At 40.1% G+C, this 24,675-nt stretch overlaps 1 protein-coding gene, 2 long non-coding RNA genes and 1 other non-coding gene across 8 annotated transcripts in view; 1 reads left to right on the top strand and 3 right to left on the bottom strand.

Moving 5' to 3' along the window:
- The first annotated feature begins 2,309 nt into the window (after positions 1–2,309).
- SRSF12 (serine and arginine rich splicing factor 12) lies at positions 2,310–24,300 on the top strand. Of its 5 annotated transcripts, none has more exons than XM_059700985.1 (5): positions 2,310–2,648; positions 9,932–10,036; positions 11,320–11,423; positions 11,566–11,707; positions 21,447–24,300. In XM_059700985.1, the coding sequence occupies exons 1-5, from the start codon at positions 2,584–2,586 to the stop codon at positions 21,814–21,816; spliced, it is 786 nt and encodes a 261-aa protein (XP_059556968.1). In that variant the 5' UTR covers positions 2,310–2,583; the 3' UTR covers positions 21,817–24,300. The 5 variants fall into 5 exon arrangements, with proteins under 5 accessions (XP_059556968.1, XP_059556971.1, XP_059556969.1 ...); XM_059700986.1 differs by lacking the exon at positions 9,932–10,036 and adding an exon at positions 10,164–10,507 and having other exon boundaries at positions 2,318–2,648; positions 11,300–11,423; XM_059700988.1 differs by lacking the exon at positions 9,932–10,036 and adding an exon at positions 10,164–10,507 and having other exon boundaries at positions 2,316–2,648; positions 11,300–11,707.
- LOC132237090 (uncharacterized) lies at positions 13,389–18,136 on the bottom strand. The gene is made up of 2 exons (XR_009453458.1): positions 14,611–18,136; positions 13,389–14,118 (listed from the first exon to the last, which is right to left on the bottom strand). It is a non-coding gene; the product is annotated as an uncharacterized LOC132237090 (long non-coding RNA).
- LOC132237813 (U1 spliceosomal RNA) lies at positions 18,265–18,428 on the bottom strand. The gene has a single exon (XR_009453641.1). It is a non-coding gene; the product is annotated as a U1 spliceosomal RNA (small nuclear RNA).
- Positions 18,273–24,675, bottom strand: part of LOC132237089 (uncharacterized) — a 308,039-nt gene continuing 301,636 nt past the window's right edge. Inside the window, exon 2 of the long non-coding RNA XR_009453457.1 lies at positions 18,273–19,760. This is a non-coding gene — a long non-coding RNA (uncharacterized LOC132237089). The remainder of the gene's footprint in view (positions 19,761–24,675) is intronic.

Below are 24,675 nucleotides of genomic sequence, written 5' to 3' on the forward strand. Positions count from 1 at the left end.
CGGGCTTGATTTCCCAAGCCAACCAATCAATGCACATCGATGTTTCTCACTCTCTCCCCTCCCCCATCCTCTCAACTCTCTCTAAAAATATCACTGGAAAAAAATAAAAATATATCCTAGGGCCCTAACCGGTTTGGCTCAGTGGATAGAGCGTCAGCCTGGGGACTGAAGGGTCCCGGGTTCGATTCCGGTCAAGGGCATGTACCTTGGTTGCGGGCACATCCCCAGTGGGGAGTGTGCAGGAGGCACACTGAATCGATGTTTCTCTCTCATTGATGTTTCTAGCTCTCTATACCTCTCCCTTTCTCTCTGTAAAAAAATCAATAAAATATATTTTAAATATATATCCTAGGCTGAGAATTTAAAAATTCCCAACCATCCATATCATCTGTTCCTAAGAGCCAATCATGACATCCTCATAGCTCTAGGACAGCCGTGGGCAAACTACGGCCCGCGGGCCAGATCCGGCCCGTTTGGAATGAATAAAACTATTGAAAAAAAAGACCGTACCCTTTTATGTAATGATGTTTACTTTGAATTTATATTAGTTCACACAAACACTCCATCCATGCTTTTGTTCCGGCCCTCCGGTCCAGTTTAAGAACCCATTGTGGCCCTCGAGTCAAAAAGTTTGCCCACCCCTGGTCTAGGACCACCAGCACCAGACGATCCTCCTTCTGACAGGATATATGGTTAGAAGGTCAACAGCAGCTGTATGCTACCTCATTCACCTCATTTCACTAAGTAGGCATTTTATTGTCTTCATAAGAAGGGTGAGTACAGTACAGTAATGAGAGCAAATTCACAAAACTTTTATTACAGTCTATTTTATTATTAGCTACTAGTGGCCTGGTGCACGGATTCATGCACATTGAAAGGAAATTAATTGGAAGAAATATTTTAATATAGCTATTCGCCCTTTATAATAGAAGTGTCAGAGATGAAAGAAAATTAGTAAAGTGTATATGAAAATAATAGATTAATAAACAATAACATGACTGATACATTGATTAAACTTATTCTAATATCTCCCTGTATATCACATTAAGAGTAAAAACCCTTTCAGAGTGCTTGACTAATTTCCCTTGTGATGAAGTATTTACAACTTTAACATCACACATTCTTCAAACTTGAGAGAAAGCAACAAATAACTGGCCATGTCCGAAAACAGGTTCAGGTGGGAATATTTTTACTCTGTCAAGAGTTGGTCCTTGTGATTTATTCATAGTCATCGCAAATGCTGGCATCACGGGAAACTGTCTTTGAATTAATTTAAATGGCAGGCCAGTGTCAGATGGGGACAGTTGTGCCAATAGTTGGCCTTCAGACATATTGTTGAAGATGCTGCTTTCTTTCAGCTTTAGAATGTCAACAAGAACAACCAAATTCACGATCAACAATGACAGATCGAAACATAGTGCAATTGGCACCAGTGAGAGCTTTATATGTCTTGCACGTCTGGGAGTCAACATTTATTTGTAAATTGCCAGTGCGCATCATATGTACCTGCCGGTCGGTTAGTCAAACGGTCACTTAGCCTTTTATATATATAGATTGTTGTACATCTCTTACTGTGCCTGCCTAACTTTTAAATTAAACTTTACCAAAGATATAAATATATAAGAAAAACAGTACACATAGGGCTTGGTGCTATCCCAGGTTCCATGCATCCGCTGGGGTCTTGGGAATATCCTCCCCACATAAGGGGGGACTCCTGGATGAAGATTCAAAACACACACACATACACACACACACACACACCTCACAGATGAAAGCCCAATAAGGCCCAAGACTGAAGGGACAAGGAGGCAGGAGAATCGGGGTCCAGGGCTGAGAATGAGGGGCTGGGGGAGGGGAAGGGACGGAAGGCCCCAGTGCCCTGGGGCAGTGGCGGTCCCGCTCCTTCACCTTTCCCCTCCCCACCCCATGCTCTCCAGCCCCGGGCCACCCGCCTCAGCACCCAGGACCCCTGGCCTCCCCCTCCTGCACCCTCCGACACCCACTGCCCCACGCAGACCCCTCCCCGGAAACCACTGGCCCCGGACACAGGGCAGCTGCCCGACCAGGCCCACTCCTCCCGGCCTCCCACGCCGCCCTGTTCTCAGATGCCCCTGAACCCTGGGACCCCGCACCGCCCCCTCCAGCATCCCCGCGGACCCCGACTCCCGCACGACCCCCTCCAGCATCCCCGTGGACCCCGACTCCCGCCCCGCCCCCTCCCCTCCCCCAGACCCGGCCTCCAGCACCGCCCCCTCCAGCATCCCCGCGGACCCCGACTCCCGCCCCGCCCCGCCTTAGATCCCCTCGCACTCCCGACCCGGTGCCCCCCACTCCGCATCCCGCGGTCCAGGGCCAGCAGCGCCGCCCCTCCGGGCTCCCCCGCTCCAGGCTCCAGGCCGGCCCCACCCGCGGTCCGTTCGGACCGGCTCGCGCCGTGCACCCCCTCCCCCCACGCCCGCCTCTGCGGCTGCGCGCGGCGGGGCCGAGGCCGCGGGGAGGGGGTCGCGCGGGGGCCGGCGGAGCTGCGGCGGCGGCTGCGAGACGTGGCCGCGGGCAGGCCCGGAGGGAACGCAGGACGCGGACATGTCTCGCTACACGAGGCCCCCCAACACCTCCCTGTTCGTCAGGAACGTCGCGGACGCCACCAGGTGAGCGTGGGGCCGCAGGTTGGGGCGCGGGGGAGAGGCGGGGTCACGGCCGCATCTCGGGGACCCGCCGGGTCTGCCCCGCGCTCCCCGCGAGGGCGCCCTGCCCGGGGCGGAGGGAACCCTGCGCTGCGCGGCGCCGCCCGGTGGGTGCCCATCCCTCCCGGGGTAGCGCGGGGCGCGGGCCGCCCCCTCCCGGCCGCCGGGGGCCTCCCGCCTCCGGCGCTTTGTGGCCGCGCCCGGATCCAGCCGCGCGTGCCGCCTCCTGGCCGCGGAGGCCCGGGATGGGCGGACGCACGGCCCGGAGCGCGCACCGCGGCCTCGGCTTTCCTGCCCGCGGCGGCCTCCGGACAGGTGTGCAGGTTAAACTGCCCCTGTTGCTCGTTTTGCACAGTACGCAGAGGGTAGCCTCAGTGATGAGGTTTCTGTGGTTTTCTTTAAAGTTCTGAATACGGGCAAACACCCGCTATCCATGATTGGCATGGGCTCCGCCGGTCGGTTTTGCAGGTTCTCTGTCTACCCACCACCCCCTCAGCCCCCTGGAGCATCCTGTCCACGTTGTGCCCAGTCAGAGGTCTCAGCAAGTCACTTCTTCCCACAGCCCTTCCCCCTTCACAGCGCCAGGGGGACGGCGAGGGGCGGGAGCGGGGCTGAATTTGCCCCCAACCCGGCCTTCCTGCCCGGCCTCCGGAGAGATGGGTGTCACCTGACTGCCCAGAGGGAGAGCTGAGCCCAGAGTTCAAATGCCTTACGGCGCTTCCCGGATACAAATAAAATGTATTGGAGTTCTCGACTCCAGAGCCAGCTCTTGGAATCACAATTTACCTCTGAGGGGTAACTGTTAAGTATTTTTTAATTTGATCCCTACTCTTATTTTTTAAAAAATATATTTGACTGATTTTTTTTTACAGAGAGGAAGGGAGAGGGATAGAGTTAGAAACATGGATGATAGAGAAACATCGATCAGCTGCCTCCTGCACTCTCTGGAATCGAACCTGGGACCCTTCAGTCCGCAGGCCGAGGCTCTATCCACTGAGCCAAACTGGTTAGGGCCCTACTGTTATATATGTCACAACTGTAGACAGGGAGTTAATACACCTTGATTGACCTCTAAAAGATGCGTGTGCTTACAGTTCTTCTCTCAACCCGTTTATCAATTCATTACATAGAAAACAAGCAAAATTTGTAATTTGGGTAAGGTAAAAAAAAAAAAAAGAAAGAAATTCCACAGTCAAACAGATCCCTTGAATACTGAATAAGCATCGTGTCTCCCCAGAGTGTGTGTCTGCAGAATTGAGCGGTTTCCAATTCTAATGGCCACAGGGGCCATCCAGGGTAATAGGAATGAGTGAGGTTGTCAGGTTATAAGACACAATAGGGTGGTACGGACTGTAGCAAGTGGAAAACAAGATGTGCCATCTCCTGGGGCAGCAGCTGCTACTCAGCTCCAGCTGATAACTAGCATGTAGACATATAGACTTGTTGCCATATCTTCCTGATTTTCAAAACAAGTCAGAAACTAGTATTTTGTGTAAATGCTCTGTTTCAAAGTGGTAGCATTTTTTAAGTTAAAGCATATGAAGTTCCAATTGTAGATTTAAAAGCTGTGAAATACTGCATTTGACATCTTGCCTCCTGGCAGTTGTCTTCAGTTTGGCAGAAACACCTTATAAAAATTTAAGAAATAAAAGATGTAAAATATTGGCAGTTTCATGTTTCAACAGGGTGTTGTTGTGTTTTTTTGGTTGTTTTTGGTTTTTTTCTGTTTAAACATTGTGCAGGCCAAATAAAACGCATGTTACAGGTGACACCTGATCTGCAGGTGACACATGACCTCTGATCTAGATAATCCACCTCTGAGTAATCAAGACTGATAATTGAGGTTTATTGATTTTCTTTTCCATTTTTCACCACTTCTTAACTCTGCTACTGGGGGACAGTCAAAATCTAGGAAGATTGTATTAATGAAATAATAATTGTTAACATTTTTGAGTACTCACTATGTCCCTGATGCTATACTAAACACTACCCCTATTAATTAAATTTTCACAATAAATCTATAATATATGTTTCTTAATAATTCCATTTTACAGATAAGAAATTTAGGCTTAGAGAGATTAAGTATCTTGCCTAAGATTGCACAGGTGCTGAGTAGTGTTATGAAAGTAGAATCACACATGTAACCTATACTACACATGTAACCTATACTTTTATGTACAAAGTGGCATATAGTGTAAATTAACTAAGCAGTATGACACCTAGACATTAAAATTAGCTTTGACATTTAGGATGCTTATAAAGAAAATCATTGGGATAAATGTGAAAACAAAACAAACAGGTTATAAAATATATACTGTATGATTTCAATTACCTAAAAATGAGGAAAAGAGAAACTACATAATAAAAAATGAGCTTGGAAAGAAATCTATTTGAGTGGTTTTTCTCTTTCCTGTTTTCAAATTTTCTTTAGTAAAAGTGTTTATAATAGCCCTAACTGGTTTGGCTCAGTGGATAGAGCGGCGGCCTGAGGACTCAAGGGTCCCAGGTTCGATTCCGGTCAAGGGCATGTACCTTGGCTGTGGGCATATCCCCAGTGGGGGGTGTGCAGGAGGCAGCTGATGGATGTTTCTCTCTCATCGATGTTTCTAACTCTCTATCCCTCTCCCTTCCTCTCTGTAAAAAATCAATAAAATATATTTTTTTTAAAAAGTGTTTATAACAAAGCCAAAATTTATTTAAAATGTTTCTTTGAAGTGGCCATTTTAATATGTGTGATAATGGACAAGACATTACGAGTCACTATGGGTTTGGGTTAGTATAAAATTTGTTAGGAATGCAGTTGAACATAAGAACTAAAGAAAGACTTAAAAATATATTTTACACTCGGCTGGCATGGCTCAGTGGTTGAGCGTTGAGCTATGAACCAGGAGGTCACGGTTCAATTTCCAGTCAGGGCACATACCTGGTTTGCAGGCTTGGTCCCCAATGTGGGGTGTGCAGGAGACAGCCAATCAATGATTTTCTCTCATCGTGGATGTTTCTATCTCTCTCTCCTTCTTCCTTCCTCTCTGAAATCAATAAAAATATAAAAAGAAAATAAAAGCTTTACATATTTATATTTTAAAGTTTGCTCTGAAAGTAGAGCTTTTTTTCTTTTTACATTTTATATATTATAAAAAATATATATATATACTTTAAAATTTTGTTAAATTTCTTTTCACTAGTAAAACAAGAGGTGGATCGGGAAGAATATTAATTTTTTAAAAAATATATATTTTATTGATTTTTTTCAGAGAGGAAGGGAGAGGGATAGAGAGTTAGAAACACCGATGAGAGAGAAACATCCATCAGCTGCCTCCTGCACACCCCCCACCGGGGATGTGCCCGCAACCCAGGTACATGCCCTTGACCGGAATCGAACATGGGACCCTTCAGTCCGCAGGCCGACACTCTATCCACTGAGCCAAACTGGTTAGGGCAGAATATTAATTTTAATATCTTTGCTTTCTTATTGTGTAGAAGAGTAATTTTACAAAAATCTCCGATACAGTTTTCTAATGGAACAAAGTAATGTCAAATCCCAAATATAACATTACCATTTTGATGTATAATATCATGTTAGGCTGGGGAGGAATGATCAGTACTTCTCTTGGACATACTTAGTAATATTCTTTGGTTACAGTGTATATGAGACTATATTGATGTTAACATTGATGGTGATGTAAAAAAAGCATTAGAATTCAACAAGATTTCATGAATTCAACAAGTATCAGCAAACTAGAAATAAATGGGGACTTCCTCAGCCTATGAAAAAGTTACAGCTAATACCATACTTAATGGTAAAAATTGAATGCTTTCTCCCTAGTATCAGATCAAGACAAGGATGCCCTTGCTCACAACCTCCATTCAGCATTTTATTGCAGATCCTAACCAGTGCAGCAAGGCAAGAAAAATAAATGAAAGACATAAAAATTATAAAGGTAGAAGTAAAACCTGTCCCTATTCTTAGATGACGTTTGTTTACATAAAACTATGGTAACTAATAATCAGTTTTAATAACATATTAGGATACAAGGTAAACTTAATAAAATTCTATTTCTATATATTAACAACGAATAATTGAAAATAGTAAAATATTTTTAAATTCCATTTATGTTAATGTCAAAAGCATACTTAAGAATAACAACAACAAACCATTTTAAGAACAACAAACCAAAATGTTAAAACTTTGCACTGAGCCCTGGCTGAATAGCGCAGGTTAGAGAATCATCTCCGTATGCCCACTTATGGGATCCATCCCGTCAGGGCACATACAAGAATCAACTAATAAGCCCTGGCTGGCTGGCTCAGTTGGTTGGCGCATTATCCAGTACACCGAAAGATTACTGGTTCGATTCCCCATTAGGGCACATGCCTAGGTTGGATGTTCACCCCCTGTTGGGCACATAGGGAATCGAGTTCAAAACCCCTCTATGAGGCAAATTCAAAACGCAAATTAGCCCTGGCCAGAATTGCTCAGGGGTTAGACTAGAGTGTCAGCCCATGTATCAAAGGGTCCCAGGTTCGATTTCCAGTCAAGAGCACATACCTGGGTTCCAGATTCGATCCCTGGCCCCGATCAGGGTGTGTATAGGAAGCAACTAATCAATGTGTGTCTCACAGCAATCTCTCTCTCCCTCAATCTCTTTCTCCCTCTCTCTCCCTCTCCCCTACTATTCCTCCCATCCACTCTCTCTCTAAAAAAAAAATCAATGGAAAAAATATCCGGTGAGGATTTTACACTGAAAACAACAACATATTGCCAAGAGAAATTAAAAAGACCAACATAAGTGCTGCCTGGATAGTTCAGTTGGTTAGAGCACCCTCCCAGTATACCAAAGTTGTAGGTGAATGCACAAATGAGTGGAACAACAAATTGATATTTTCTCTTTCTAAAAAATCAAATAAAATAAAAAGACCAACATAAATTGATAGATATACCATGTTCTTGGATTAAAAGACAAAATACTGAGTTTTTAATTTTTCTCCCAAACTGATTATATTATAGATTCAAAGCATTCCTGATCACAGGCTTTTTAAAATATAGAAGCTAACAAGTTAATTCTAAAAGTGTAAGGATCTATAATAGCCAGAGTCTTGAAAAATCTTACTGAAACTGGAAGACTTATACTACTGACTTAAAGATTTACTAAGTGATACAGTAATCAAGAAAGTGTGATACTGGCCTAAGGACATACAAGTAGATCAATAGAACGGAATAGAGAGTCCATAAATAATCCACACTTACAGAGTCAATTGATTTTGACAAAGGCATCAAAACAATTTAGTGGAGAAAGGAGTCTTTTAAACAAATGATGCCATAATAACTGGATATCCATATAGGGAAAAAATTAACTGTAACTTCTAGTTCACATCACAATTTGAACTGGATTATCAGTTGAAGTGTAAAAGATAAAACTATAAAGGGTCCAGCTGTGGCCTAGTAGTTGAGGGTTGACCCATTCACCAAGAGTTTGTTGGTTCATCTCCTGGCCAGGATGCATGCTGGGGTTGCAGGCTCGATCCCCAGTGAGGGCCATGCAGGAGGCAGCCAATCAATGACTCTTTCTCATCATTGATGTTTCTTTTTTTTTTAAAAAAATTATTTTTGTTTGTTTTAACTTTTTATTAAAATGCTTAGGATACAGGTTGATTTTTGTAAATGACTGTTTTACTTTTCCTGAAATAAGACCTATCTGCGCTCTGATAAAAAAAGAATGAAAAATCTCAATTAATAGGAGTTCCTGCACATAGCTCGGCTCCTCACAGCTGCTTCTTTCTGCTGTTACTATAGGAACAATGTTGTATTGGGGTCATCATTGATGTTTCTCTTTATCCCTTTCCCGTCCTCTCTGAACTCAATAAAAATACATTTTTTAAAAATAAAAGCCATGTTTTGTGCCCATAGCTTGATGCTCAATTTCTTAAGGTTTCCATGAGGAAATACACAGTATTGGTTAGCTCAGTTAGAGTGTTGTCCTGATATGTGAAGGTTACAGGTTCAATCCCTGGTCAAGGCACATACAAGAATTAACCAGTGAATGCACAAATAGTGTAATGACAAATCAATGTTTCTTTCTTTCTCAAATCAGTCAATGAAAATAAATAAATAAATAAATAAATAAATAAATAAATAAATAAATAAATAAATAAATAAAATAAAAAAACACAGACTAGTGTCAGACTGGGAGTTTGATTCCAGTTCTGTCACTTGCTGGCTCAGTGACCATAGTGAGTTAATGTGTCTGTGCCCTCATCTGTAAACAACCATGGAGTTGTGAGAATTAGTGGTGTTAGGGCAAGCAGAAGCTAGCATATAAATGCACCATAACTGTCAGATATCAATGCTAAGTATTTTGTCTCTTCAGTTAAATTGTAGCTCTATGAAGACAAATAAACTATGTATTTCTTGGGTCTCCCCTCTTTAATATCTGGCACAGTAAAAGGCATATAAGAGCGTCAAAAATATTTGTCAAATTTGAGACCATAGTAGTTATTTTGCTTTATGCTTAATGTAAAATACCCATTTTTCTTCAAAACCTGAGAAGTGACTTTAGGACTTATTTAAATATATATTTTGATTGATTTCAGGAAGGAAGTGAGAGGGAGAGAGAGAGAGAGAAATATCAATGAAAGAGAGTCATTGAGCGGCTGCTTCCTGCACGCCCCATATTGGGGATCAAATCTGCAACCCAGGCATGTGCCCTGACTGGGAATTGAACTGTGACCTCCTGGTTCATAGGTTGATGTTCAACCACTGTGCAGTGGCCGAGAGATTTTAGGACTTCTTTAAATTTTAATTCTTGTGCTCTGAAAACAACCTAACATAAACATGTAATTCTAAGGAAGCTAATGAGTGTGTTCCTAATGAAATAGTTAATAGTTAGGGCTGTTTATATGACCATTGAAAAATCTTGTAATAGGAATAACTTTGGGGTGGATGTGGGTCATTGTTTCTCCAACCTAAGTAGCCATGACAGCCACCTGGAGTGCTTGTTAAAATACAGATTTCCAGCCTCTAATCCAGACTTCTTGAACCAGAATCTCTGAAAGTGAGGCCTGAGAATTTTTCTTCTTTTTTCCCCTCTTTCATTTGTGAACCCTGGGTGAGTCTTCTGAGAGATAATTTTAGGTAATGCCAGTACAGAGAATGTACTTTCTTTTGAGGGTTTCAACTGGATTTCTGTAGGCATGATATTTTAATCCAGCTACTCATATTTCTTTGCCTTATTTCTAAAACAATTCAGGCCTGAGGACTTGCGTCGTGAGTTTGGTCGGTATGGCCCTATAGTAGACGTTTACATTCCACTTGACTTCTACACCCGCCGCCCAAGAGGATTTGCTTATGTTCAATATCCTTTATTTTACTCTGTGCATTTGAATATACTACATACATGTGCAAATTACATATATGTATTCAGGAGCATATGTTATGAGATTAATATTGCCTAATTAAATGTGTTTATTTCTTTATCTCAGAAAATCTAAAGCAGTCCACTGTAGCTGGCAAGAGCCCCCCAGTTTGAACCAACCTGTTAGCTAGAATCGAGCATAAACCGAGCAGGCAAGACAAAAGGCACCTAAAGTTCAAGCATCAAGGAGTAAAGAGGGAGGGTGGACACAGATAAAGACCTGGAAGAGGGAAGTCTTTATCAAGCAAAAGACAAAGCCAACACCAGGTTGAGACTTCGGCTTTCCTACATTTACTCAGAGTTCCAGAGTCAAAGCCAAGTCTGATTTTGTTGGTTTCTTCGTCTCTTATAAAGTCCATCTTGCAAGCCTTAAAGAGTAAAGGTCAAGGTTCAAGATCAAGTGACATTGAGGTAATTGCCAAAGTCTCATATTGTATTGCATTTCTTGGCTTTTTCTGTTTTCTATTAAAAAAAATTAAACCAGTGAATAACCTCCTAAAATACAGCTCTTCATTTTATATATTATTTCTATTTTAGTTAGGTTTAATATATAATTTACATAGATAAGGGAGTTTAGTGGGTTATTACAAACCAATATATGTAATTCCATATGTTTACAGATTACTTCTATGTTTCTATACCCCAAGTAATAAAAGTATAAAGGTATTTTAAAGCAGTAGGTTCAAAGGTAAATACCATTTTTAAAGAACTAAATCAGTTTTGAAAATGTGTTTTAGCTCAGTTATGTGTGTGCATTTTGTTTGTAAGTAATTGCTCCAAAATATCATAATTAAAAAGCTTCTTGCTGAAAAGAGTAATTTAAATTCAGAATACAGGCTTCTGCATGCTGATTTCTTTTAGTGAAAAACCTGATGAATTTTTTACCTGAGAGAAGGGCAGTGTTGGACTTACTAGTATTTTGTTCTCATTACATGTTTGAAATTATACATTTATACAGCATAAATTATACATTTATACTAATGTATACATTTAAAATATAGTTGCACATTTTTTATTTTTAGATTCACTCTTTTAAATCATAATGAGCATTTGTTTTCATAACGAAAGTAAAAATTTTTTTGATTATTCATATTATATTGTAGATGTGAGCTTAATAACTTGAACTTGTTTTCTCTATTAATTTTCTGTCACCTAAATAATTCTTTTAAAATAACATTTTTACTTGATATCTGACATTCAAAGTGTCCTTAACAGCTAGTCATATTTGAAGATGTTCGAGATGCTGAAGATGCTCTTTATAACCTCAATAGAAAATGGGTATGTGGCCGTCAAATTGAAATACAGTTTGCACAAGGTGACCGCAAAAGTAAGTGTGACTAAATGTTAGATCTTGTTTATTCAGCAGAATGAATTTTAGCAATGACAGATTTTTTAGTTTAAAATTCTTTTAGAAAATAATACGATTTGAGCAGTTGTGACTGAGGTCTTGTACTTCATATTCTATCTAGCACCAGGCCAAATGAAATCAAAAGAACGTCACCCTTGTTCTCCAAGTGACCATAGGAGGTCAAGAAGCCCCAGCCAACGGAGAACTCGAAGTAGAAGTTCTTCATGGGGAAGAAATAGGAGGCGGTCTGATAGCCTTAAAGAGTGAGTATCAAATACAAGAGTATTGAAAACTTAATTTTCTACTTTTTCTGGAAAACTTTTGTTTGTTTGTTTTTGTTAATCCTCACCCAAGGATATTTTTTCATTGATCTATTAGAGAGAGTGGAAGAGAGGGGGAAAGACAGAGAGAAACATCGATGTTAGAGAAACACATTGGTTGGTTGCCTCCTGCATGTGCCCAACCAGGGCCCAGGCTGGGGAGGAGCCTGCAAACAAGGTATGTGCCCTTGACCGGAATTGAACCCGGGACCCTTTGGCCTGCAGACGGATGCTCTATCTACTGAGCCAAATCAGCCCAGGCTGGAAAACCTTTTAAGGAGCTTTGAGCCCGGTCAGTGTGGCTCAGTGGTTGAGCATCGACCTAAGAACCAGGAAATCACAGTTCAATTCCCAGTCAGGTCACATACCTGGGTTGCGGGTTCAATCCCCCAATAAGGGGTCTGCAGGAGGCAGCTGATCAATAATTCTCTCTCATCATTGATATTTCTGTCTCTCTATTCCTTCCTCTCTGAAATCAATAAAATATTATTTTAAAAAAAACAACACACATGTGTACAGAAAATCCAGGCCACCAGAATAATATTCATAAAGAATCATCTTTTATAGAAAGACTAATTTACGCTTATTGAATACCTCCCAATATTAAGCTTTTTCTTTATTTTTTTCTTCTGTTTCTTCTCGGGACTCAACTTTTTGAATTGAAAGATAATACATAGTGTAAAAAGCAGCATATTAAAAAATATATATTTGGCAAATAGAAATGAGGAATGTTAACTAAATAAAAATTTCCTAAATGAATCTAACAATTAAGAATGTTAAGTTCTCCTCTGGCTGGTGTGGCTCAGTTGGTTGGGTGTCGTCCTGTGCACCAAAGGGTTGCCATTTGGATTTAGTCAGGGCACATGCTGGATTACAGGCTTGATCCCCGGTATGGGGTGTGCAGGAGGCAGCTGTTCGATGTTATGCTCTCACAGCGATGCTTATCTCTGTCCTCTCCCTTCTAAAAATTAGTAAAAGCATATTTTTAAAGTGATTTAAAGAATGTTTCTCTCACACCTATGTGGCTAGTGGTTAAAAGCTCATAAGAAGGCCGAAGCCGGTTTGGCTCAGTGGATGGAGCGTCGACCTGCGGACTGAAGGGTCCCGGGTTCGATTCCGGTCAAGGGCATGTGCCTGGGTTGCAGGCATATCCCCAGTAGGAGATGTGCGGGAGGCAGCTGATCAATGTTTCTCTCTCATCGATGTTTCTGGCTCTCTATCTCTCTCCCTTCCTCTCTTTGAAAAATCAATAAAATATATTTAAAAAAAAAAAAAAAGCTCATAAGAAGGGATGGTGGTTGACATTAAAATTAATGTAAATAAATATATTTATAAAAAGTTAGTGATTTTAAAAATAAATTCCAAGTATGGTAGTATTATAGGAAGACAAAAGAATAGTAAATTTTTCAGAAAAAGATATTTGCAAATTACCTATTTTGCTAGCCAGTTGTTTGTTTCTGTTAGAATAATAGTAAATCACAATGGAAATTAATTACTTGGTGAAATTATTTAAATAATAACAAATTGTATTAGCATGCCTAAGTTTTTAAAACTTTGTATTATTTATCTGAGTTTAATGCTGAAATTTTTTCATAGAGAATTTTTTATAGAATTTTAAAGTGAATTCTGTTGTTTTTTTCTCTTTCAAATCATTTTAATAACGTGGCAGTCAAAATACGAAAAGTAGACTCAAACTTGTTTTCTTTAAGGGGGGGTGCTACCATGATTGCTTCACACAAGCATGATCTAAGGCAGTGATGGTGAACCTATATCACGCGTGTCAGGTGACACGCAAACTCATTTTTTTGGTTGATTTTTCTTTGTTAAATGTCATTTAAATATATAAAATAAATATCAAAAATAGAAGTCTTTGTTTTACTATGGTTGCAAATATCAAAAAATTTCTGTGTGTGACACGGCACCAGAGTTAAGTTAGGGTTTTTCAAAATGCTGACACGCCGAGCTCAAAAGGTTCGCCATCACTGATCTAAGGTAATGATGACACCAATTCCAAAGAGCAAGGGTGGTAAGAAGGCCTCAAGGCTCACAGACTGAAAAGCTTGGTTTCGGAAAAGTCTCAGAGGGGTCTCAGGTGGCAGGAGGGACATGAAATTTAAGGGACCTTCCTTGAAATGTTTCTTGATGGTGACTCGGTGTCGAGAGTATTTGTCGTCTGGGGAAAACCGAGCAGGATGGGCCGAGCAGGTCTGTTGTCCAATAGGATCAAACTTCTTCAGGGTATAGACCTGGTCTCCCTGTTCATTGAGGTGATACTGAGAAACATGATCTCGCTGAAGCAGGAGGTCCCAGTTCCGTCTGCACTTCTCTGTCTACTGAGGGCCTCGCCGTGAATTCTGTTCTTAAAGAATGATCAATATTTAGACTTGTATCCTCTAGTAAATAAGAGTTAGCTCTCCTGGACTGTATATAGTATACCTAAGCTATATTGGCCCACTGAATTTCAAATCAAAGATGATCACCAGGGCTGTTCACTTTCACTCTAGTCCCTCCATTCTTCAACTCTTTCTAAAATTCAGTCTCTCCATTACACTAGCTACATTTCTTTCTCTTTTTTTTTTTTTTTAAATTCTCACCCGAGGATATGTTTATTGATTTTAAAGATGGGGAAGAGAGAGAGAGAAAGAAAGAAACAAAGAAACAAAGAAACAAAGAAAGAAGGAAGGAAAGGAAGGAAAGGAAGGAAAGGAAGGAAAGGAAGGAAGGAAGGAAGGAAGGAAGGAAGGAAGGAAGGAAGGAAGGAAGGAAGGAAGGAAGAAAGAGAGAGAAAGAGAAACATCCATCAGCTATGTCCCATACACACCCCGACAGGGTATTGAACCCACAACCTTTTGGTGTACAGGATGATACTCCAATCCACTGAGCACACTGGTCAGGACTCCATTCCTCAACTCTTAAGAGCCTAGACCAAAAAAAAAAAAAGCTCAAAATAGGATATATGTACTAGAGCTGGTGAGAGAGTCTTCGCTCCAAGTGGCCTGGCACCAATCCTTCCAGCCAAGTGAAAGGGAAAATAGGAAGAGAGAACTACATTCACAACTAATACCATTGGTATTGCTTCTGGCTTCACAGGGGACATGAATAGTGTAAGGGAGTGATGTTCAACAGTTCATTCACTGTGAATTTTATATATCTCTCTATACTATTATATATACTATATGTGTATAGACTATATATGGACTATACATGTATAATTTACCATACATTTATAATGATGTGGCTAGTGTACACATAAAATGAAAGTCTTATATATCAAAGTTCAAAGTAGATATAATATTGTGCTAAAGCAGCACTGTCTTGACATACTGAATATCCAGTGGTCTTGGTAGATAGACTTAGTTTATAAAAGAAAGAAAAGAAGTTGTCCATTTTCATTCATTAAGAATATAAGTTATTTCCAAATACATTAGAGCCTTAGTTAACCATCTTCTAGTTGAAGTAAAGTATAATACTTAGCTGGAGAAAAACAAACAAACAAAAAAATGTCTTTTGTTCCAAATCATGATGGAGTAGCAGGTATAGAAAGAAGACATTCTTGCAAGACAATGCTGTTCTGCTTTGTATTAGTTATAAGGTCATTGCTTAACTTCACTGATCTTGGTTTTTTTAATCTGTAAAATTATATTATAGAGAATGTATATCTTACCTAGCTCTCAAAGTATTCACAAAGATCAGATTTTACATGTGTGTGTTCATGTGAGAGAGAGTACATATAAACCAAACATGCACTGTACATATATACAGTATATGTGATATTACTTTGGACTGAAAACAGGTCTCTTATTTTGCCTTTAGTAAATGTGTGTGGGGGGCGAAGCTAGTTTGTTGCTATTAGTAGACTATGAGCTCTTTGAGGAGCAAGGACTTCTGTCTTATTCAGGCTTGTATCCCTAGCATTTAGCAGTAGTCCCTAGCTCAAAGAATGTTAAAATAGCATCTTTTTTTTCCATGTTAGGTGTTTTTTTTTTCAAGGACAGTGTTCTGTTTTTTATTTTTTTTCTAGAACTATGTACCACAGGAGTGAAATTTAATAATTTCTAAAGGACTGCTTTTATTCCAGAATATATTCTAGATCAATATATTCATACGTTTCAGTGTCCTATATTCTTTCCTGTAATTCCATGCTTTTGTTTAAGGTTATTTTTCTTCATTTAAAAGTTTTTTAGTATATTTTATATATAGTATAGGTCTGCTGGCAATGAATTCTTTCAGCTTTTGTTTGTCTGAAACATCTTCATTTCATATTAATGTTTGAAGTATATTTTTGCTGGGGATGGATTTCTAGGTTGGTAAAGACTTTTTCCCCCCTTTCTTTTTAAATATCATTCCATTGTTTTTCTAATATCCATAGTCAGCTGGAATTCTTAATGTTGCTTCTTTGAAGGTAATGTCTTTTATTCTTTAGCAGATTTCCATATTTTTCTCTGTGGCTTTGTTTTCTGCAGTTTCATGGTGATACTAGGGGCCCAGTGCACGAATTTGTGCACCTTGAAAGGAACTGTGGGCTGCAAGGCTGTGGTGGGGCACAGAGGGTGGGCCCACCCTCTGTGCCCCCCGCCTGGCCCCTCCCGCTGTGGCCCCCAGTCCCATCTGCTGGCAGCCCCACTTCTGCCGCCACTGCTCCCACTCACTGATGGCGCCGGCCCCGTTCCTGCTGACAGTGTGGAGCGACTGGGGCCAGTGCCAGCAGTGGGTGCGAGTGGGGCCAGTGCTGTCAGCAGGTGCAAGTGGGGCTGTCCCTGGCAGCAGGTACAAGAGGTGGCTGCCAGCCCTGATCACCCCTCAGGAGCAGGGGGAAGTGGAGAAGCCCTCAGGGGCAATTGGGACTGGCCTTGGTCTGGCTGCCCCACTCACCTGCTCCACCATCCCACTGCATCTGATGCCTGCCATGTTCTGCACGTGCCCTCTGGTGGTCAGTGCACCTCACAGCGACCGGTTGTTTGGTTGTTCAGTTGTTCCGCTGTTCTATTTGCATATTAGGGTTTTATATATGAAGATACCTGGTGTAGTTTTCTTTGTACTTATTCTACCTGGGTTATTGAGCTTTTCAAAATTGTGAGTTGATGCTTTTTATTTGTTTCAGAAATTTTAGGACATTATCTCTTCAGATATACTTCTGCCTTATTCAGTTTGTCCTTTTGGCCATGTGACTACGTTCTAAATATCTATTATGTTCTGTTCTGGATTTCATAAAATTCCTTTTCTCTTACTGTGTTTCAGTATAATATTTTTCTAATAATCTGTTTTTCAATTCAGTTCACTATTTCTTGTTGTATCTAGACTACTGTTAAATCCATTTAGTAACTTTAATTTCAGACATATATTTTTTAGTTCTAAAATATCCATTTGTTTCTTTTTATAGATTCCAAAATTCTTTTGAAATTTTCTATCTTTTTCATCTATTTTGTCTTTTTCTCTTATTTTTTTAAAACATGTTAGTCATAGTAATTTTTAAAATTCCTGTCTGAATAACAATAATACCAAATTATTTTGGGTGTAGTTAATTTATCTTTTTTTGTTAGTTTTTAATCATTTTAATCTATTTTTCACATACCTTATAATTTTGTATTGGATGTTGGACATTGTTAATGAAAAATTATAGAAACTTTGGATGCTACCATCCTCCAAAGAAAGTTGTTTTCTTCTAGCAGGCAGAGTATTGGCAGATCACCTTGACCCTTTCAAGGCTTAGTTTGAGGCATTGATAAGGCTGATTTATTTAGCTTCACGTTTATTCCTAGGGCCTGGTCCTTACCTTAGGATACTGCCCTTCTGGGTTTTTAATTGGAAAGCTGGGCTCTTACTTAAGACTCCTTGACCTTTCAGATTCTCGAACTCCAGTCTGTCCCCAGGAGTATGTCTCTGATAAAATTTCAGCTCAGTTATTCAGTCTTTCAGCTGCAGGTTTTTGTTTTTTTTGATAAATCCTCACCTGAGGATATTTTTCCATTTATTTTTATTTCTTTTTACCCCCACCTTTGGCTATTGTGAATAATGCTGCCAGCTAGTAACAGGAATGTACAAATAACTCTTCAAATCCGTTTTCAGTTATTTTGTGTATATATCCAGAAGTAAAATCGCTGGATCATATGAAAACTGCATACTTATATTTTTATTTTTATTTTTAGGAACTGCCATACATTTCCTATAGGTGTCATTCCACTTTGTATTCCCACCAGCAGTGCACAGGAATTCCAGTTTTTCAGATCTTCACCAACACCTGGTTTCCACGGGACTTTTCAGCTACACGCACATTTTATACTCAGTAGTTCTACATAACAACCATTCCACAATTAGAGTGAAAACTTAAATAGGAATCCAGTAAGGTACCTCAGTTGGTTGGAGCATTCTCCCCCCGGGGAACATGTAAAAATGAAACAACAGGAGCAATAATCACTCCTGCAGAGCCCTTTTGTGTCTAATGTGAAAGGAATACACCAAGGTCAATTGGAACAAACGCTATCTTTGTGAAAACAGTTTACCAGGGGAGAGCGCGAACGCAGTCCCCCACTACCACAAATTATGCAGTCGAGTTTCCCACATTTGGGGAAATCGCAGGGGTCAGCATACCCGGAGTGCAATGGGTAAGCCTCGCCCTGGGGAAACCACCTTCGTGATCATGGTATCTCCCCTGCCAGGTAAGTATGAGGTTAGGGCCCTGCCTGGCACGTCACCATCATCCTCAACACACTTTAAGGTCATGGTTAATTATATTGAGCGTTCTTTTGCCCTTCGACTCTAAGTTGCAGTGTTATTTATATGACAGAGACTAAGATACGTTCTTTTGGATATCCAAAGGAAATTTTGCTCCCTTAATACTCGAACCAGCAGTCACCGCACTGTGCTCATCTACATATCCCCGCCTCTGGTCACCTACGTCACTCTGATACTTGAAGCAGATACGTTCGCTCTACTTAGGCCTGGCGACCAGCCGGAAGACAGTCGCAGCTAGGGGGGAGTTTTAAATTCCTCGCCTTGGCGGGCCCTGGTCCCGGCGTGGATCTGTTATAAGAGTCCGTGCGCGATCAGGGCCGGGCCGGGCCGGGCGTTTGGGAGGCAGAGGTGCGCGGCCCGCAGAGGGCGAGGCAGCCCCTGGTGGTGGTGCCAGAGCTGAGTCGCGGCTCCATTCCGGTCTAAGCCACACCCCGTCTCTGTGTCTATTTCCCCAGGTTGTAAAGAGGGTGCGGTATGCCCGCCTGTTAGGTTTCTGTGAGACCCGGATGAGAATGTGTGTAACGGGGAGCCAGCGACACTCCAGTGCTGCTATTAAGAAAATGGTCTGAGTCAAAGAACCACGGCCGGCCTGGCCCAGGGGCTGAGTGTTCCCCCATCCGGCCGATCTGCTCCGGGGCGGGTGCCCGGTGTAGATGGGGGTCTGTCTGCAGCTCTCGGCATAAAGGAGAGCAGCGTTCACCCTGGATTTCCTAAGAAACCGAGTGCTCCTCCCTTCTTTAGAGAACGAAGGCAACACCTATTTCCGTTTCTGCCCTTTTGGCTGCTAGACCCTCTGCGCCCGACACTCTGCAGCAGTTGTAGTAGCGCGGGCGCTGGCGGTGTGTGCAGAGGGAAACTCTTCTGCCTGTTGGTCTGCGGCCGAAGAAGAACATTGGCAGGTCCGGTTTCACAGTATAAAAGCATCCACATTGATTTAGCCCAGTTCACCTGACACAGGCGCCCTCAGAAAATGAAGAACCAAGTGAGTGGCAGCACCTACATGATTGTAAATTAGGTTGAACAAAGAGAGGCAATTGTGAAAGAGTAACTAACATATATGGGGACATTGATTTTTACAACAAATGGAAGGGGAAGGGGAGAGAGAAACATGCTGGTGTCACCATTGGTTGCCTCCTCCTCTACATGCTGGACCGGGCCGGGGGTTGAGCCTGCTGCCCTTTCTGATCAGAATCCCCCTGAGACTCTTCATTCCGCAGCCAGCATTCTACCCACTGAGCCAACCGGCTGGGCAGTGATGGCGAACCTTCGTGTCAGCATTTTGAAAAACCCTAACTTAATTCTGGTGCTGTGTCACATATAGAAATTTTTTGATATTTGCAACCATAGTAAAACAAAGACTTCTATTTTTGATATTTATTTTATATATTTAAATGCCATTTAACAAAGAAAAATCAACCAAAAAAAATGAGTTCGCGTGTCACCTCTGACACGCGTGTCATAGGTTGGCCATCACTGGGCTAGGGTGCAGCTGCAGTTTTTCTGAGCTCTTAGGAGTCTCATTCTGGGCATGCACAGTTTAGAAGATGGCCAGTGACTTGAGAATTTATAAGCAGAATTTAGGGTTTTTTATGCTTTGTTTTTTGTCTGTAATTCTCTCATCTCTTGGATTTTGCCTTTCAAGTCTCAGCCACTTTGGTAGCCCTGAATTTTAACCTCTGTCTCTTCAGCTTAGTCAAATAACCATTTTCTAGTTGGGCTCTATTTCCAATGCTGTTATTAAGAAAATGGTCTGAGTAAGAGAACCACGGCTTACCTAGCTGGCTTGGCTCAGGGGTTGAGTGACAACCTATGAACCAGAAGGTCGGGGTTCTATTCCCAGTCAGCGCAAATGCTGGGGTTGTGGGCTCAGTCCCCTGTGTGGAGCGTTTTGGAGGCAGCCAATCAATGATTCTCTCTCATTGTTGATGTTTCCCTCTCTTTCTCCCTCTCCCTTCCTTCATAAAATCAATAGAAGTATAAACAAAATAAAACAAAAACAAACTATGGCTTACAACCCCCCAAGTTCTGCTTGTGTGGATTAGTCCCCACAGTTGTTCTACAAATGTTATTTACTTTTTTTCTCTTGTTTTGTTTTGTTTTATTTTTTAAATATATTTTTATTGATTTCAGAGGGGAAGGGAGAGGGAGAGATAGAAACATCAGTGATGAGATCAAATCATTGATCGGCTGCCTCCTGCATGCCCCCTACTGGGGATCAAGCCCACAACCCAGGCATGTGCCCTGACTGGAATTGAACCATGACCTTCTGGTTCATAGGTCAATGCTCAACCACTGAGTCACACTGGCCGGAGCTCTTTTACTCTTTTTAAAATTGAATTTATTGGAGTGACATTGGTTAATAAAGTTATATGGGTTTCAGGTGTGTTATTCTATAATACATCTCTGTATATTGTATCATTTGTTCACCACCCCGAGTTAAGTCTCCTTCCATCATCATTTGTCTACCTTTTTTATATAGTTAATTTCTATGGGAAGATTAACCTAGTACAAGCTGTTTTATCATGGTAGAATTCAGAAGTCCTGCATCTAAATTTTTGTTGTTATAAGCATTATTTGATAAACTTTAAATAATTATTTTCTTTCCCTCTCTCTTTTACATTTTTTTCTTTAGATTTTCATACCTCTTGGGAGTTGTGTAACCCATACTAAATATGCAGGGTATTTTTCAGAACTGACCCATGTCATAACAATTACTAGTATGTAGCAAAGTAAATATCTTTTGGTTATATATTCTATATAATGAGTATTACAAACTTAATTGTGTTTGAACCAAAAGCATGCATAATAAAATTAGAATTATTTCTTTTAACTTAGCCAATAAAAACATAACTAATATTATCTGAAGTATATAATTTCCTGAAGTGTTTTTTCCTAATCTATTTACTGCTTTTGTGTGAAATATATACTCTAACATTGTGGATGTTTGCAGGTCTCGACACAGGCGACTTTCTTATAGCCAGTCTAAATCTCGCTCCAAGTCACTACCAAGGCGGTCTACCTCAGCAAGGCAGTCAAGAACTCCAAGACGGAATTCTGGTTCTAGAGGACGGTCAAGGTCCAAGTCCTTAGAAAAAAGATCAAAATCAATAGGAAAATCACAATCAAGTTCACCTCAAAAGCAGACTAGTTCAGGAACAAAATCAAGATCACATGGAAGACATTCTGACTCCATAGTAAGATCCCCATGTAAATCTCCTAAAGGGTATACCAATTCTGACACAAAAGCACAGACAGCAAAACACTCTCATTTTCGATCACATTCCAGATCTCGGAGTTATCGTCATAAAAACAGTTGGTGAACAACAAGAGAAGAGTGCAAGATAGTCTTTAATCTAAGTTATTAAACCTCTCATTATGTTAAATAAAAATTCTTCAAGGCTTACAGAAAATGTGAGTTAATATTAGTTACCTCTGGGCATGTACAAGAAACAAAACCTCTCTAGCTTTGAGTTAATAAAGATTTGGCCTCCATTTAAGGGCCCACACCACAAATTTTGATGTCTAATGTTACCATTTTTATGGACCATTTTTGTTTACATTGTGGCAGAAGGGTACTTTTCAAAGGAAATGGGTAAAATGGAACTAACTTAGAAAATTCTACTTTGATATAAGTACAGTAGTCCCCCCCTTCTCCATGGAGATATGTTCAAAACCCTCCTTGTTGGATGCTTGAAACCACAGATTGTACCAAACTCTATATAGACTGTTTCCCTCTATACACACATACCTATGATCATGATTAATTTATAATTAAGCGTGGTAAGATATAAACAATAATAAAATAGACATAATAATATACTATAATAAAAGGTATGTGAATGTGATCTCTCAAAATATTGTACTGGCCTCACTCTTGTGAGATTACAATGCCTACATGATGAGATGAAGTACTCAGAACTGCATGCAATTTAAAACTTAGGAATTGTTCATTTCTGGAATTTTCCATTTAATATTTTTAGATCACAGTTGATCATGCATAACTGAAACCGTGGAAAGGAAAACCACAGATAAGGGGGGACTACTGTATTAGTAATATTAATAATACCTTTTACAAAAATATTTTTTACTTTAAATCACTTTCATGTAAAAAGTAATTATGACTATATCATTGCATAGGGGAGACTTAAACTGTTTGACACCTATGTCTCTTTTGTGTCTTCTGTTTAAACTTGGGCCAATTCTCGGTGGAGATTAGTTCATATTACAAAATTCTGACATCCCTAAAAGTTGAATTTATATAGAGATCAATCATTCAAAAGATAGATTCTCTCCTAAGCTTAAAAAAGGTTTTATTTTTATTGGGTGGAAAAGCATAGGTAAGTTGACATTAAATTGCATCCTGTACTATATTCAGTCACTTCAGAAATAGCAAAACATTTTTTGAATACTGAATTTTGAATGGTTTGAGACTACTATAAAAATTGTGGGCAACACTCATAGTCCAAAAATAATCATATTAAGCCTTATCTCTTTAAAGAGTGGTACCCATTGTATAAAAATAATATTTTATAACATTATTTCTACATACCTACTTTTCATCTACTGCTTAATTTTTTTCTTTTTAGAGCCTTTAAATTGTATAGAGTATGTCTTACTACTTTTGGAAGTGTTTAGTTGTATTAAGAAACTCAAGACTGCATCCTCAAAAACAATCCAGTATTTGTATTTACATTACACTGCCCTTCGTTTTTTAAACCAAATAACTTTATTGCTATTCATTGCTTTTGTAGTTGTTAAAAATGAGAATTTCTTTAAAATGTGTTTGTAGTTTATGTTTTTCAGAGGGTTTTGGTAGTATTTGTGATAAATATGATTCTTATAGGGGATATATTTATAGAGTTCTACTTGTGTACCTTGTTGAATTACATTGAAAATTAAAAAGTTTTCAGCGCATACAGTTAATATTTGTATCTAGAGTGCTTAAGAAAAAAATCTGTCTTATAGGTTTAGCATATAGAAGCCAGTGTTGCTTCTATTTGTTTTGAATACAAATTCCATTTTTCTTTGCATTTTAGATCCTATGTGTAAGAAACAACTTTACAAAATGATTTATATACTTGTAATATTTGGGCAAGTACCACAAATTCATGTATACTGTACTTCCTGAGTAGAATTTCTCTAATCATAGCAGGAGTTACTTCAGTACTACAGCTCTTTGAAGTTCATGTTCATTTGTAATAAAATTTAGTTTCAAAATTATGTGGCACTATTGAAAATTTAAAAGATAGTCTGAAAAAAGAGCAAGACATAGTAACTTTTTATATTTTCTAAATAAATGTTTGGGTTTACATATACAAGGATACCAAATACAAGGATTTGATTGTAGTGTCTTTACTAAGCATTTAGCCATTATTTTAATAATTTGATAAGGCAATGTTTCTGAACATGCTGAATCCTTAGATTTACATCTCATTTGGTTTTCCAAATTGTGATCCCTAGGCTGGTTAGGAGGATGCTATTTGGTTTGATGGAAAAACTGGAATGATAGTAGTTCAAACTTTTTTAAGTATATAACTATGCGCTTGGCACTGTTCTGTAAGTTTTACATTATTCCCTCATCACCACAATAGCTTTATGAGGTAAATACCACTGCAGATACAGAAGTGAGATGCAGAGAAGTTAAAGGACATGCATAAGGTCAATAGCTATTAAGACTTTGGAGCTGGCGGGTGACTGGGCTCTAGACTGCCTCTCCCTGACTACTATGCTTTGCCTTTTTGGAATAGAATAGTCTTTGACAGATATATGCTAAACTAAGGTAATGTTTAGATGGAAAAGAGAATAGAATTAGAAAAATAAATTATTATTTTTTAAATATATTTTATTGATTTTTTACAGAGAGGAAGGGAGAGAGATAGAGAGTCAGAAACATCGATGAGAGAGAAACATCGACCAGCTGCCTCCTGCACATCCCCCACTGGGGAAGTGCCCGCAACCCAGGTACATGCCCTTAACCGGGATCGAACCCGAGACCTTTCAGTCCGCAGGCCGACGCTCTATCCACTGAGCCAAACCGGTTTCGGCTAGAAAAATAAATTATTATAGGCTTTAATGAAAATAGGTTCAGTGACTCTGAGTGGAAATTTATTACAAATTGTACTGGTACCCAGGAAAATTATCTTTTGGGTATATCTACTCTAGGGTTCACTTTTGTTACA

The sequence above is a fragment of the Myotis daubentonii genome, chromosome 6, assembly GCF_963259705.1.
Source record: "Myotis daubentonii chromosome 6, mMyoDau2.1, whole genome shotgun sequence".
Classification (NCBI taxonomy): domain Eukaryota; kingdom Metazoa; phylum Chordata; class Mammalia; order Chiroptera; family Vespertilionidae; genus Myotis; species Myotis daubentonii.